The sequence below is a fragment of the Sinohyriopsis cumingii genome, chromosome 12 (genome assembly GCF_028554795.1).
Source record: "Sinohyriopsis cumingii isolate HCF-2022 chromosome 12, ASM2855479v2, whole genome shotgun sequence".
NCBI classification, from domain to species: Eukaryota; Metazoa; Mollusca; class Bivalvia; order Unionida; family Unionidae; genus Sinohyriopsis; species Sinohyriopsis cumingii.
Window position 1 is genome coordinate 118665084 of NC_142972.1, and position 15261 is coordinate 118680344.

The following is a 15261-nucleotide window of genomic DNA, read 5'->3' on the forward strand; positions in this document are numbered from 1 at the left end:
GCTTACGTGAACTGCTACGATGCTCGTTTCAAATGCATTGTCCCGAGTTAGCGAATTTTATAGTGCAAATAATGAATTCGGATGGGACACATTTGATATTGGATATGAAAAAAGAAAAAATTCCCGATACTGCATTTGATAAATGTAATGTCTTGTCTTGCCGAGCAAAGTTCTTCACGTTTTCACTATTAATGCCGAATACAAATTTACCTTTTGATAATGTTTATTTACTCTCTTCTTTGGCGGAGAGGGTGGGATATTACCCTAGTAAAGTTAAAAAGGAGTGATTGCGTGGAGCCCAGACATGAAAATGAAGGAAAATGAGGACATGTCATTTATCTGATAAATGACGTCTGTTGTTTCTCTTTCATTACAAAGAAGACTGTACCCAGAAACTATATTTTACCATATATTGTCACGCAAGAATGGTTTTCACAATACAAGCATTGTCATAGAACAGATTCAGTAAAGAGACGTCAAAGGAAGAATTAAAAGCAACCGCTCTCTTACCAATTATTGAAGTAGCCATACATCTGATATTTCTTGATCCCTAATACGAGGACAATTATTTGAATAAATTAGAACAGTTTACCAAATTTGATGTTGCGTTAAAAGAGATGCGTTTTGTTTTACTAGTTGGGTAATTTGCTTTTACATTATTTCTCAGTTTCTTTTTTCTGGACATGAAACTAATTTGTTAGGTAAGTTCAGAAATGGGACATGTCTGTATTTACACCTCACGACTTGATTGAACCATTTCTATTTCGGGTTTCACTAGAAAGGGACAAGGCTGAAACATTAATAAGAAAACCATGCACAAACCTTCATAGCTTTGTGCACGGCAGGTACGAATGTTTAGCTGTTGTATTTAACATCGTGTCACTATGCCTGTGTGTGCAGTGTTACATATTTTGTGGTTAAGCAGGACATATGTGTGCTATAGGTTCTAGTTGTTTTAATTTAATGTATAAATCTAGAGTTTGTATGTAGCTTTGGGAAAATGTATTTCTTTATTTTAATGTTTAAGAATACGGGGTGTGATTACGTATCACATAGAACGATTATCTTAGCATGGAGTTAGGTGTTTTGATGTAGTGTCGCTGATCTGATAAAATAAAAAGTATTTAAGATAGTCGTTATATAATGCTACACACTGTAAGTAAAATATCCTTGTCTAGAATGTGGGTGATTATTACACGCTCAAAGCTACTTTGAACAGGTAATAATGCACAATACCATCCTTAACATAAACATAACTTCGTTAATCATGTGAATTAAGGATGTTTATGAGATAGTACAATTGCTGTTAAGTATGGGCTGAACATATATAAATTTCTTTCTTATATAATGCCACTACAATCCATTTTTCTTCTCGTCTTGTATAAATCTCTTTTTAAATGACACAAAATTTTACTTGCCCTGAAACATTTCCATCATACTCCAGGCTGATACAAATGACGTTTATTGTTCTTCAGACCATTTTAAGTTTAAGAATGTTTAATTTCTTTGTTTCAGATTTAAATTACTGAAACACTGCACTTGAAAATGATTTGAAATTATTTTTGTTTTAATTTCACAGAATGAAAGTTTATGTTGTACCGCTTCCTTCGATGATAGCAGCAAGGAGTGCTACAGCAGCCATCCATGGGTTGAACTACACATTGCTACATATCGACGGTGAACTGCTGGAACAAATTACATCAAATCACACACATTGAAACTGTGAGTACTATCATACATTTCATATCTTTTTCACTCCTTTTTTAACAGGAGATTTCTTCGACTTTCGTGAAGGAAAACATCGGGCACAGTTTACGGATGAAAGTCTGTTATTTATATTTAATTTGTACTGTTTATTTGTTTTTCATAATAACTATATGTTATGTACATCTGTATTTTGTACTTGAGCTTTTCCAACATCAAGTTCATAGTGTACCTGACCAGTGACATTTATTTTGCAATCAACATAATACATAGGTGATATTTCTCTAAGAGTATATGTTAAATATTCAGATCATTATATTTGGAGTTAAGCATGTTTTTTATTTTTATTTAAAACCTGAGTTTCGGAAATTGTTTGTTTACTTCGAAATTGCTAAACGTCTTGACAACTTGAATGTTTTAGAAAGTATACTGACCTACATACTGGCCCCATTATTATGTCTTAGCTTCTCATGTAATATTGTTTACTTGCAAAATTACTCATTTTTGCCGTAACATCTGAAGTAGATTCAGTCTTATTGTTCAGTTTTTAATTTGGATTGTGTGTGTGTGTGTGTGTGTGTGTGTGTGTGATTCAGTCATATTGTTACGATGTCTGCAGTGTGGCAGTTTATAGTGATATCTAGCACTGGGGCATCATGCCGCAGACATGTAGCATGATGTCCAACCCATTCACATTATCCTGACACCAGGCCGACCAGTCCTAACATTAACCTATTAATGCTGAGCGCCAAGCGAGGCAACTGTTAGTACCATTTTTATAAGTCTTTGGTATGACTCGGCCGAGGTTCTAACCCGGGACCTCCCACCTCCGAGACGGACACTCTAACCAATAAGCCACTGGAGCGGTAGTAATCTGGGTAGATCTATTTACTCAAATTATTATTCATTGAAATTACAAAGTTCTCACAATATCAGTACATCCGAGACGGACATCAAAGAATGATTTCACAGTGCACCAAGCAATATGTAGAAGGCAGACATCAAAGAAGGATCTCACAGCACACCAAGCAATGCTATCAAGAAATGCATCAAAGAAGGATCTCATGGCACACCAAGCAATGCGTTCAAGAAATGCATCATAGAAGGCTCTCATGGTACACCAAGCAGTACGTCCGAGACGGACATCAAAGAATGATTTCACAGCGCACCAAGCAATATGTAGAAGGCAGACATCAAAGAAGGATCTCACAGCACACCAAGCAATGCTATCAAGAAATGCATCAAAGAAGGATCTCATGGCACACCAAGCAATGCGTTCAAGAAATGCATCATAGAAGGCTCTCATGGTACACCAAGCAGTACGTCCGAGACGGACATCAAAGAAGGATCTCACAGCACACCAAGCAACACTTTCAAGACAGACATCAAAAGAAGGGGCTCATGTACACCAAATAATAGATGTAAGAAAACAGACCATTACTATCAAAGTGTTATGCATATCTATATTTTTTTGTAATTCTTGGTACATGATTGTGCCTATATTATATGTAAGTTTTGTTCATGACTGTAAATTGTAGTGATCATCTATTTCAGTATATTAATAGTGTATATTGATTAGGATTTATGAATAGTTGTTGATGTAGGTACTTAGGATCATTAATAATAATATTAATAATAAAACCTGTTGACAAGTTTTGGGAAATTTCTCATTGGCTAGTTGGGCCAGGTGACCTCTTAGAAGAATTAAGTTATTTTCCATTTGATGGGTTAGGTCAGGTGGGTTCTTTTACGATGTCGGATATTTGCAAAATGTCACGTCGGTAGTAGGATGAAAATGCGTTTTGACCCTTTTGCCTGTATATAAGTACTTGAAGGTAGACAATTTTTGTGTCTTATTTCTTATGTTCTTGTTGTAACGTCAGTCTTCAGTCGTATTTTATGGGTGAAACTATTCTTCTGGGACTATTGTGAACTATTCAAAAGAGTTCTGGACAATATCACTTTGATACATCTTGACTTTTGGCAGACCAATACATTCGAGAATCTGAAATTCACTCGAAATATTCGATTCGTTTTGACATGAATTGAACTTTTAGGATTATTTGGGATTCAATTCATAATACTGTTAGTCCTTCAAGTTTTCATTTTATAACTTTGATAATGAAATTATTTGTTCAGTTTTACAAAACTTATTGTTTATTTTATTTTTTGTTACTTATTTTATGACCATGGAGTGGAAACGCCAAGTAAAACGTTGATATCTGAAAATGATTTATCTTACGTTAATCACAAGGCTTGAAGAGTTTCAATGGCATGGATCGTAATTTCAAACTGAGTTAAGCATTATTAATTGTTACAGCAGGTTAGTAATAACTTTTATCCCTAAAACATTTCCTAACAATTTCTATTTATTCTCCGTCCCATAGCTCTAATCACAAAGCTTAGTGGATTTGCTTTTCTACCTTCATTTTCCAGGTTTGTAAGATCCTAGGTTTCAGAATTAGACCAAAATTTATAGTCTATGGTTCGTTTCAGGAGGAAGCATCATAAAAGGCAAATTTTATTTTCCTGCATGAATACCGGATATGTTTTCATCTTGTTAATATATAATGTTTGTACCATACATTGGAATATGGTAACGTAGTACAAGAAACTGTACTGTTCATGATAAAGATAAGACGATGTTTGTTCTGTGGTACAGTGTTGATTCGTCCGAAGTAGACATGGCTTGCAAGCTCGTCCCGTTCAACTTCAAATTCGCTCACAACATTCAGTAGTACAAACTGTATAATATATAAACACTGAATGGATTTGTTAGCCTAAAAGTATGATAATCAATCGATGATGATGAACAACGAGCTAAGTTTACTTCAGATAAATTTAGAATCAAATCGGATTTCCCTCAGTTCTAATATTAGAACAAAATACCTGTATATATCTAGCAACTATCTAGAGTTCCACCTTGATGTGCAGGAGGTATCAGATTCGGTGATTTTATTCTCGTCATATTTTCACACCAATACTGATACACGTTTGATTGAGTTTCACAACTTGTACATATTTTATATTACAGTATTCTTCAGCTCTACTGCATACGTATTTCAAGGTAAGACGATATTAACTTATAATTTTTTTAAATATATATTTTTGTTCGGATATGGTTCAGAAGAGTAATGTTTGACAACTCTTTCATATATTTCAGGCATCTGAAAACGTTTACATCACTGATGGAGACAAGTAATTACAAAATGTAATTAAAAAGCGGACTATTCCCTTCAGTTCCAAGAGTAATTTTACATCGTTATTCATTATAAATAGTGTTCTTTCTCTCAAAAAATTGTCTAGGGCGAAGCAGTGAAAATTTGTTTTGTACACCTCAAAGGGGACATTATATTAATTATGTACGTCTATTACACAGCGATGTGAACATGAACATTGTAATTCAATGTTAGCAAATATTTGAAAAACACGCGCTGTCAAGATGATAGCAAAGAGAATTATATATTAAAATATGCATACCTTAGATATGTATTTGATGTGTGCTATTACTGCTACAATCCTGACAACATAGAAACTTGAAATATATGTGTTTTCTATATAAAAAAGGAAATGAATGGAACAGTTTACTTGTCCTGATTGTATAACTGACGTCTATAAATTTCATTTGTTTCACAAATTATCCATTAAAGTTTTAAGTCAGGCTTACATTTAATCACACGTGTAACTTATGGAACTAAAATGAATTCGCTTATCTGATATTGAGTGTGTTCAGTAGGTGCCAGTGGTGAGGTTATTCTGACATTGATTCTCGTGAAATAAAAGTATGACCCATCGTGCGCCTCGTTATTTAGCCCCAGACAGGTAATACTTATTTCACCTGGCTATATTATGATGCAGTTATTAACCGTGTGCATGGCACGATAGATCGTTTAAGTCCTACAAAACAACTTATTGTTTTAATAATCCAATAACGTCGGTGTCATTTACTATCTTTCAAGAAGATAACTGAATGAACTTAGGCGTTGAGAACGCCTGATATAAGGATTCAAAAGTGAGAAGAAAACTCAGATACAATATTCAACTACATGGTTGTACTCAAAACTTTCTCCTTTTGGGATCTGAAGTAAATATTATAACTCCAAGATAATTCGTTCCCGTTTTGACAAATAGTGGTATTAATCCTATCGGTGATTTTTTTAGAAGTATATATATATATATATATATATATATATATATATATATATATATATATATATATGCTAAATTTTGAAAAGGAACGGGTTTTTCTTGGCTGCTCCTTTTAGTAAAAAGTACATGCATAACGTTGTCGGATTCAATCCACCATATCTCACCTGGAGAGATTTCCAACTGTGTGATTGGTACTGACACGCATTGAATTGATTTTAAATTTTTTATTCAATTCTATCGTACAGCCATCGTTTACTCCACTATGCAAGCCATTTAACGCAAGTAGATTTGTACTAATTAACTAAATTGCCAGCGTATGTAACAGGATAGAAGAGTAATAGTTACAAATATTTTGAACCTTTCGGGCATTTAAATAGGGGTCTCATTTATAGAAATCCAATCATTTGAAAACCTTTTACAATGAAACGATGGTTATGTTTTCAATTTCAACATAGTTTCGGTTTTTATTTAGTATGACTATTACTAAGATGTCATTATTAGCAATGAAACTATGTTAGTATACAGCCAGAGAAAATTTATATGTTACCGTGTCCGTCTCAAGTTTGCACTGGATGAAACCGCGCCTCGGGCAATAGTCGCCTTGGGCGCCTCTCACTCGGAAATATACCACACTCTCCGTACCTGGCGCTCAAGGGAGTCACCCGTATCGCCATTCCTTTACGACGTCCCTGTAAGTTACAATATAGATGGCCATATCAATACACAACGTTTCTTCATACATCATTTCAATTTCCCATATTTATTACAAGGCAGTGTCAGTATTGTTTTCTTAAAAACTTTTTTATCTTTCAGATAAAGTAGTCATGTCCCAATTCAGGCAAGGACAGCCTTTGTCCATGCTAACAGTAGTGGCTGCTGTCGGAGTCTTAGGAGTATTTGCACGTAAGTACACATTAACGTCCTTCTGGTCATCTTGCTTTCTAGAGTCGCTGTATCTGGTTGTAGACAACAGGAAACATTTATTCAGAATAGCACGTTGGGTAAAAATGGTTTATCAAATCAAAAAATAATTATTTGAAAACAAAACCTTAACTAATTGTTTAAAATTGCAAACTTGAAAAAAAAAATAACGTTAATCTCGATAGAAATTTATGAACATATTCTATATTTATTTTTTCATAAATCGGTAATGACTCCGGCATGTTGAGTCTAAACAGAAGTTTTTGCTCAAATTATTTCTTGACATGTGAATACTTTTCTTAGCCGTTTTCATTTTGATACCCCCTTCCAAAGAATTTGCATGATGTGAGACAATACATAGTATGCATCATTATTTATGACATCGTTATTAGATAATAGTTTACCAGCGTCACATTTGCGTCCACCTTTGATGGAATTAACATTAGAAGAAAGAACATTGCAGTGTGATAGCTATCTGTTAGGTTAAAAATATATTGGTTCGTGAGTAAAATTTATAGGGTTACAATTTGGTGAGGTCACACCGTTTTCTTTAACACCCAATCTAATTCGCTATTTGTTTGTGGTGAATTTATTTCGTGGGTACAATCCACAAAATAGCATATATTATCTCTCTTGGTCGAACGAAAAATTATTTATATGGTATTAATGAGATATTTATGCTGACAAATCACAAAAAACGAACTGGGTTTAATACATGTATGGAAGAAATATTGCCAAACCCACTAGACTAGGATCTTTACATATAAGCCTTTGAAAAAAAGCTAAGAAGAAATGTCACCATCAAAATGGTGGTAGTACTAGTAATAATAGTGGAGGTGATGGTGGTAGCATCAGCAAAGTATTCACAGTAGTACTGAGAGTCGTGATACAGTGGTAAATTTATGAGTAAAGTAATCAAGGTAGTATTCAGAGTGGTGATACAGTTGTAAATTTAAGAGTAAAGTAATCACAGTAGTAATAAGAATGGTGATACAGTGGTAAATTTAAGAGTAACGTAATCACGGTAATATTGAGATTGGTGATACAGTGGTAAATTTAAGAGTAATGTAATCACGGTAGTATTGAGAGTGGTGATACAGTGGTAAATTTAAGAGTAAAGTAATCACAGTAGTACTGAGAATGGTGATACAGTGGTAAAGTGGTAAATTTAAGAGTGAAGTAATCACAGTAGTATTGAGAGTGGTGATGCAGTGGTAAATTTAAGAGTAAAGTAATCGCAGTAGCATGGAGAGTGGTGGTACAGTGGTAAATTTAAGAGTAACGTAATCACGGTAGTATTGAGAGTGGTGGTACAGTGGTAAATTTAAGAGTAAAGTAATCACAGTAGCATGGAGAGTGGTGGTACAGTGGTAAATTTAAGAGTAAGGACCATTGCCATTTTTATTTCTTTGTAACAGTTAGTGAAATTCGTAGTGGCGATGTTATAGGTTGTGGTACCAGCACTATGAACTAAAAGTAGAAGCAGCTTCATTAACAGTAATCGTAATGGTGGTAGTTAAATAAATAGTCGTAGTGATGCTAGCTGATGGTGGTAAGAATGGTAACTCATTTGTATTAGCAGTTGCCTGATTGAAACTTTATTATATGGGAACCTCGATTGCTCAGTCAAACTCTTAATCCAAAGGTCACGGGTTCGATATATGCCCAGGTGAGCCGTGGTCGGCTGCCTGTGTGTTATTGATATAGGCACGTAGTACCCATTTTCTCGGGGTAATATAGCCAAAAATGTGTTAAAAGACGCAGCAATATATTTTGATGTAGGAAAAAGACCGCTACAACTGTATGTACAAGAGCTTAACGTGGCTAAAGAATAGCGTTTCTTTTTATTATTCAGGTGACTGTGCAAATGATGAATTTCTGGACCCGTATACAATGAAGTGTGATCCCTGTGGTCCTATATGTGCAGTGGGAGACTGCTCTAACGTTTGTCCGAGTAATTTGAATTTCACATACATACATACATACATACATACATACATGCATGCATACATACTGTAAATTATAAAATGTTTGCTTGGTTTCACAATACATTAATTTGCCTTTTTCATTTATATTGCATAGTAAACAGTCTTCTCAGCAGTAAAACGAAACGAATATCAATTAACACACCTGATAAAACCCAAATATTGACACTCAACCTGGAAATTTACTAGATAGATAGAATAAAGATGTCAAACATGATCCTGACACGCAGGGTTCGAATCCTCTGACATTTTGTAACCGCAGCTGATGATATCTGAAAAGTACAGGTTCAGCATCAAAGAATGTAACTAATATCTTGTAAGCCCACAATATAATGAAGCTAACGTAACACAAATTAGTATATTTGACATTACGCTTAATTTTATGTTTTCGCCTCTTTCAGATTACACTAGACAAACGGATTCTCCTTCTACTGCCACTGCAGTAACAACAACTACAACAGCTACAGTAATAGCAACAGAGCATAATTTGAGTACAGTTGCATTAGTTATGATTATAGCGGCTGCAGTACTGTTCCTCCTGTTCGTCGCGTTGCTTTTCGTTATTATATACATAAAGTTCTACAGGAAGAAGAGAGAAGTGTTCATTAACAAGGTGACAACAAAACCAATAGAAGAAACCGCAAAAGACAGTAACCCCGAAATAGTGCCACTTACTAATGGAGCAGAAAATGTATGATTTGAGTTAAGGTGTTAATCTAGGTCCATCGTGTGCAAGTTCTTCTATGATGACATTTCCTGTACAGCCAACATAACTAGTTTCGTAGATAACATTATAAATACAGTAGTAGAAATAGCACGATGGAAAATTCGAGGAATCGTATGATCTCGTCTTCATATAGATCTCATTTAACACATTCCCGTAAACATGACAGGGGGAACTCGAGAAAGAAGACACAATTCAATCTCAACGATGGAACAAGATACTAACTCATCGAATGAATTCTTCAAACGTTAAAATGACCTTGCGATAAATGGGCAAACATATTCTATTCAATTCGATCATAACCGTGAATTTTCTTTGTTCTACAGTACGGGGGCTTTTTTTATATAAATGTTACATGCTTTCAGTTACAATTTTGTGACTATCCTCAAGCTGTTTGTAGACAATATCGTCACTGACTCTGCTGTTGTAAGCAGGTGTGTATTTTAAATTGTGTAACTCGTCCTTTCTCATTTAGGACAGAGACGTCAGACCTCGTGGTATGATAGGGCATAGTGTTTAGGTTTGGATTGTTATTCACCCGTATGGTGGACATGGTGAAATTGTGATTGCATGTAGAAATAAATAACAGAAGCTCGTGGAGCGCCATTGATTTAAGAATTGTTATGTTTATATATGCTGAACATATAACATTTCTCCCACTTCTTCTTCCACTATGAAACCTTGTAGAATTACATTTCGTGGTAAACGTAAACCTTAAATGGCTATAGAAAACGAAGACGTGGTAGTTAGTCAGGCTTCAGTCATTAAAGTTTATGTGAAATTACTCCTGACGATACATTGATAACGTCAAATTTATTTGCAAATGATGAGAAATTCCATTAAAATGTCATTGTTCAAAAGCTTTTGTATCGCTTCCATTCAGTGTTTGAGCCAAAGTGTAATAGAATGATAACATAGCCAGAACTATTGTTGGTATGGGCCGCAACAGTTATTTATTTCGACCTGTTGGTACATTTTGCAGGAAACAATACCTGTAATTGGTATAACTTTGTATAATCCAAATACATCAAAACTGGAACAAAAGTTTCGAGCAGAAACTGTTTATGGTATTTGCATATATTTGTATGAATTTCTATTTCAATTTTCCTTTAGTGTGGACAGAAATATAAGATAAAAATGCATACCATAAAAAGTAAGTCAATACAACAAATTTCATATAATACAGGTTGATAATGTGAAGTTTTATTGCAAATAAAAAGAAAATATAAACCATCTTCATGTAATGAAAATACCTAAAACAATATGGGCCATCAAAAAGGTAGATATTTGTTTAAAGATAAGGGTAGGTGGGCGATTAATTTAATAAATTTTAGATGTGAATTGTATTAATGTAGATTGCATTATACTCTTGCTAAAGGTAAAGCACTTAACTGAAACCAATCCCAATTAACCTTTTGTTTAAGAATACGACCAATGTAATTTTCCATCGCAATATAACTAAATTATCTCATGGAGAAACCACACAGAATGACTGGAGTTACCCATGTGAAATAATTACTATTGTCATAGACCTACTCTTTAATCAATCTCCGTACTCACTCAAGAACATTACACGTCACATGATTATACTCGCTAAAGCCACACAACACAAACGAATGAACATGGAAACTTTTTCGTCCAGGAACTTAAAAATATGACTGGTAAAGTTGGAACCTACACAAGGACACGGAATATTTTTTTTATTTAATACTGCCATGATTAAAAAGGAATGCAGTTCCGAAACAGAGACAGAATTTACCGCAACCGTAGACTAAAAGTAATACTAAATTCACCAAACTGACACGAAATTCACACACACACACACATCCATCCATCCATCCATCCATCCATACATACATACATGGATACGTACATACATACTTATATGCGAAACTCGGTGACAGGGTGGGTACGACTACTCAAATTTCGTTCTACACAACCGCATACATTCAAGCATTCAATTATTCCTACATAGGTTCATGCAAACCAATCATACAAACAGAATCTCTGCAAAAAGTTTGCAAAATATATAACAGCTAAAAAGATGGGAAACATATTAATAATTGTAGAATTGTACAAACAAACTAATAAGTATTTGTATCAAAGTTACAGTCGATAGTGATGTCTAGCACTGGGGCACCATGCCACAGATATGTAGAATTATGTCCCACACAGTCACATTATCCTGACACCAGGCCGACCAGTCCTAACACTAACCTCTTAATGCTGAGTCCCAGGCGAGACAGCTGCTAACACCATTTTTATAAGTTTTTGGTAAGACTCGGCCGGTGTTTTTAAACCCATGACCTCCCGTATCCGAAGCGGAATAAAGTTCTGTAAATCTCTCGCCAGAAGTCTGATTTTATTTGTAATTATTCCATCGTCATAGATTGAAGGTCTAAGTGAATCTGAACGAAATTACCATTTTGCGTTTGGTATCCATATGCTGCGTGTGTGTGTGTGTGTGCGTGCTTGTGTGTGCGTGTGTGTGTGCTTGTGTGTGTGCTTGTGTGTGTGTGTGTGTGTGTGGTAAAGAGAGAGAATACCATGAAATAAAAGAATAATACAATGAAACGATCACATAAAATGTATACATCATTACCATTACAGTTAGACTCAAGCTCGTCTAATATGGAAAAAATATTTTATTGACCAGTCAAAGCCAGATAAAACAGAAAAGAGGAAATTGTATGTGTCTGAGTATATATGTTTATCTATGAAAGGTAAAGAACAAAAATATAGATATTCATAAACAGTCATGCTTTTAAAAAGTTAGAGGGAATAATACAAGAAAGATAGACAAATAGAGATAGAGAGTGGATGCATGTAGATCATGGAAATGTCAATTAAAATATGCGAATATAATATAAAAAAAATTGAACAAGAGGCGCTAATTAGCCGTTTACTGCAACAACAACATGTATTTACTTATTCTGTCTAGTTCAAAAAAATATCGGCTGTGTTTGTCTTTAACTGGTTTAAGTAAAATTTGTTTAAGTCGAAAAGAGGGTGTCAACCAAAATGATAGGCACGTTATTTTGTCTGTTTTTTTTGACAAACTATTTGGATAGCAAATAAATTACTAAAACGAACTACAACAGGTAATTAACTTGAAACAACGCTTACTAATAATTTATAGTAATAATCATATTCGTAAATAATTCGGGGGCACTTGTTTTTAATGTTAAAGAATGCGGAGTGAAAATTAAAGAAATACGTAAGACTTTTGTCTTGCAATATTATATTTGGTTTTACGTTTCTATGGGTGGTGTTGAATACTAAGTGCGTGTATGTGTTTGTGTGTGTATGTGTGTTCAAACCCAATTCCGAAAGAACCTTACATGTCCACATTCCACGTTGTTTTCGTACGAATGCATCTTTTTGAGTTTGCTTGATAATTTTCCAATAGCAGACATGAGTGACTCTCTGATATCCTCTTTGCCTCGTCTGTTTTGTTTCAGGGCTGGGGGTTGGATTGCAATTGTGAGTATAAGCTGCCACCACACAGCTCCCTTTTAATTCATCTAGTTTGTTTTTATGGGTATGGAATGGTAAATAGTTGTGCCAGGGACCATTACCTATTCCATACCTGCACTCATCCATTATGTCACAAGGTTGATGTTGAATGATAAGTAAATGTGCTAGCTACCATTACAGAAATCTTCTTCCCCTCGTCCGATTTGTTTGCAAGATGGGTATTTGATAGTAAAGGTGAGTGTTGATTTTAATTATGTGTTTTAGCGACTATAACATATATGTGCTTTCCCTCGTCCGTTTCTTTGTAGTTGCTGGCATTTGTCTTCATCAACGTGTGTGGGTATCTTATATTTATTTTCATGAGTTTGCCTATAAAATGTTTTAAATAATTATATATATATATATATATCTTAAAACACGTTTTCTAAAATTAGAAAACATTAACGGATTCAAAAAGTGGTAATTATTTTTAAATAGTTTTTCAATTTTGTAATCATTGTGTTTATAGTTGTTATGTTTTTAAGATTTTTAAAAAATTTTTGCTCTGATCTGTTGACACTTTTTATGATGTTGTTTTACATGTATTTAAAAATATTTTTGGCAAATTTATTTTAATCTGTTTATGCCGAGCTCAATTTCGTTTCAGGTTCGTAATTTTAATACGACTTTTTTTATCTTCTTTTAATGGTCGTCATGTTAGATACATGAGTACGATAATGTTATAATCACTAATTCTTCAACAATATTACCTAACTACAGGTGCCATTTTGCATCTCACCTTGTCACGTGAACTTCCCATACGAGGTCTGTGGACAGCCCAGTGGCTCTTTAGTCATCAAACTACCAAGGATGTGTGCTAGATTGTCATTAAGTGTGTTAGATCCCTACAGTAACCCGCAACGTTGAATTGCTCTTTGCCCTATATCATCGCATTTACTCTGAAAATGGCAGTCCATGTTTAATTTTCATTACTGTCAGAATGCACAATTTATACCTTAAAATAGCTTGCTGTATTCGGATAAGACCCCAAAGTAACCCATACTTTTCAGTCTAGTGAAGTGTTTTAACCCCCCCCCCCCCGGCCCATGATGGACAATGGTAAAATTATATATATTTGTAACATGGTATTCACGTGTGTCAAAGTGGTTCTCAATGTTAAAGATATGGACGTGTGTAGCATTAAATTCTATTTTGCCTCAAAGTATCATATAATATTAAACCCAAAGAACTTTCAAATTTCAAATTTCCATTTTACTGAATGTGTCATTTTTCACGACAGGGACGTAATGTTAAATTTTCAGTGGATAATTTGACTCCCAAAGTGTCTTCCTATACTACTACTTCTGCTGATCATCAAGTTTTAGAGATATGTTCAGAAAAATAATGAGGCTCTCAGTAGTGAGTAAATCTATGGCTAATGAAATCTCTAAATATACATCACTACTGGAAAATACCACTGCTAAAATTAGATTGTTGGGGGGTTGGGAGGGAATAAAGAATAACTTTTGGGAGTGGCCTTGATAGAAAAAAATATTTCCACTTCACTCAGCTGGAGGTCAATGTGTTTTATTGAAATCAATAACCTTCGATCTTTATCATTATGTTAGTTTCCTAAAACAACAAGGATTATCACTTGCTAGTGTATCTGTCTAACTTAGATACCAATACCAGTAATTTTGTTGAAAGGTATGTTTTTGTTTTTACGTAGAATATCATGACACTCTCCAACATCCCTTGTCAAATAAACAAATATGGGAATTATATAGCCCAGGAGAATCGTCTTCATACCTTGTCAAATAAACAAACATGGGAATTATATAGCCCAGGAGAATCGTCTTCATCCCTTGTCAAATAAACAAACATGGGAATTATATAGCCCAGGAGAATCGTCTTCATACCTTGTCAATAAATAAATAAATATGGGAATTACGAAACCTGTGAGAATCACATTTACCCTTGTCAAATAAACAAACATTTGAATTATGATATGAGAATCACCTTCATCCCTTGTCCAATAAACAAACACGGGAAGCATATATATATATATATATATATATATATATATATATATATATATATATATATATATATATATATATATATATATATATATATATATATATATATATATATATATATATATATATATATATATATATATATATATATATATATATATATATATATATATATATATATATATATATATATAGAGAGAGAGAGAGAGAGAGAGAGAGAGAGAGAGAGCGAGAGAGAGAGAGTTGAAGACAACAAAGGTATAAGTGATTGGAGGTGAGGGTG

At 34.1% G+C, this 15261-nt stretch overlaps 1 protein-coding gene across 1 annotated transcript; it reads left to right on the forward strand.

Annotated features, from left to right (window-relative positions):
• The first annotated feature begins 2889 nt into the window (after positions 1 to 2889).
• Positions 2890 to 10093, forward strand: LOC149787335 (uncharacterized). Its single transcript, XM_089977882.1, has 5 exons — positions 2890 to 3125; positions 4739 to 4771; positions 6667 to 6756; positions 8630 to 8728; positions 9161 to 10093. The coding sequence occupies exons 3-5, from the start codon at positions 6678 to 6680 to the stop codon at positions 9454 to 9456; spliced, it is 474 nt and encodes a 157-aa protein (XP_089834008.1). The 5' UTR covers positions 2890 to 3125; positions 4739 to 4771; positions 6667 to 6677; the 3' UTR covers positions 9457 to 10093.
• Positions 10094 to 15261: the final 5168 nt, after the last annotated feature.

What these genes read in the sequence shown, in the direction of transcription:
- LOC149787335 (XM_089977882.1), top strand. Translation starts at nt 6,678, where the DNA reads ATGTCCCAATTCAGGCAAGGACAGCCTTTGTCCATGCTAACAGTAGTG. An exon ending in AGTCTTAGGAGTATTTGCAC is followed by an intron (nt 6,757 to 8,629) that starts GTAAGTACACAT and finishes TTTATTATTCAG; the next exon opens with GTGACTGTGCAAATGATGAA. An exon ending in CTGCTCTAACGTTTGTCCGA is followed by an intron (nt 8,729 to 9,160) that starts GTAATTTGAATT and finishes CGCCTCTTTCAG; the next exon opens with ATTACACTAGACAAACGGAT.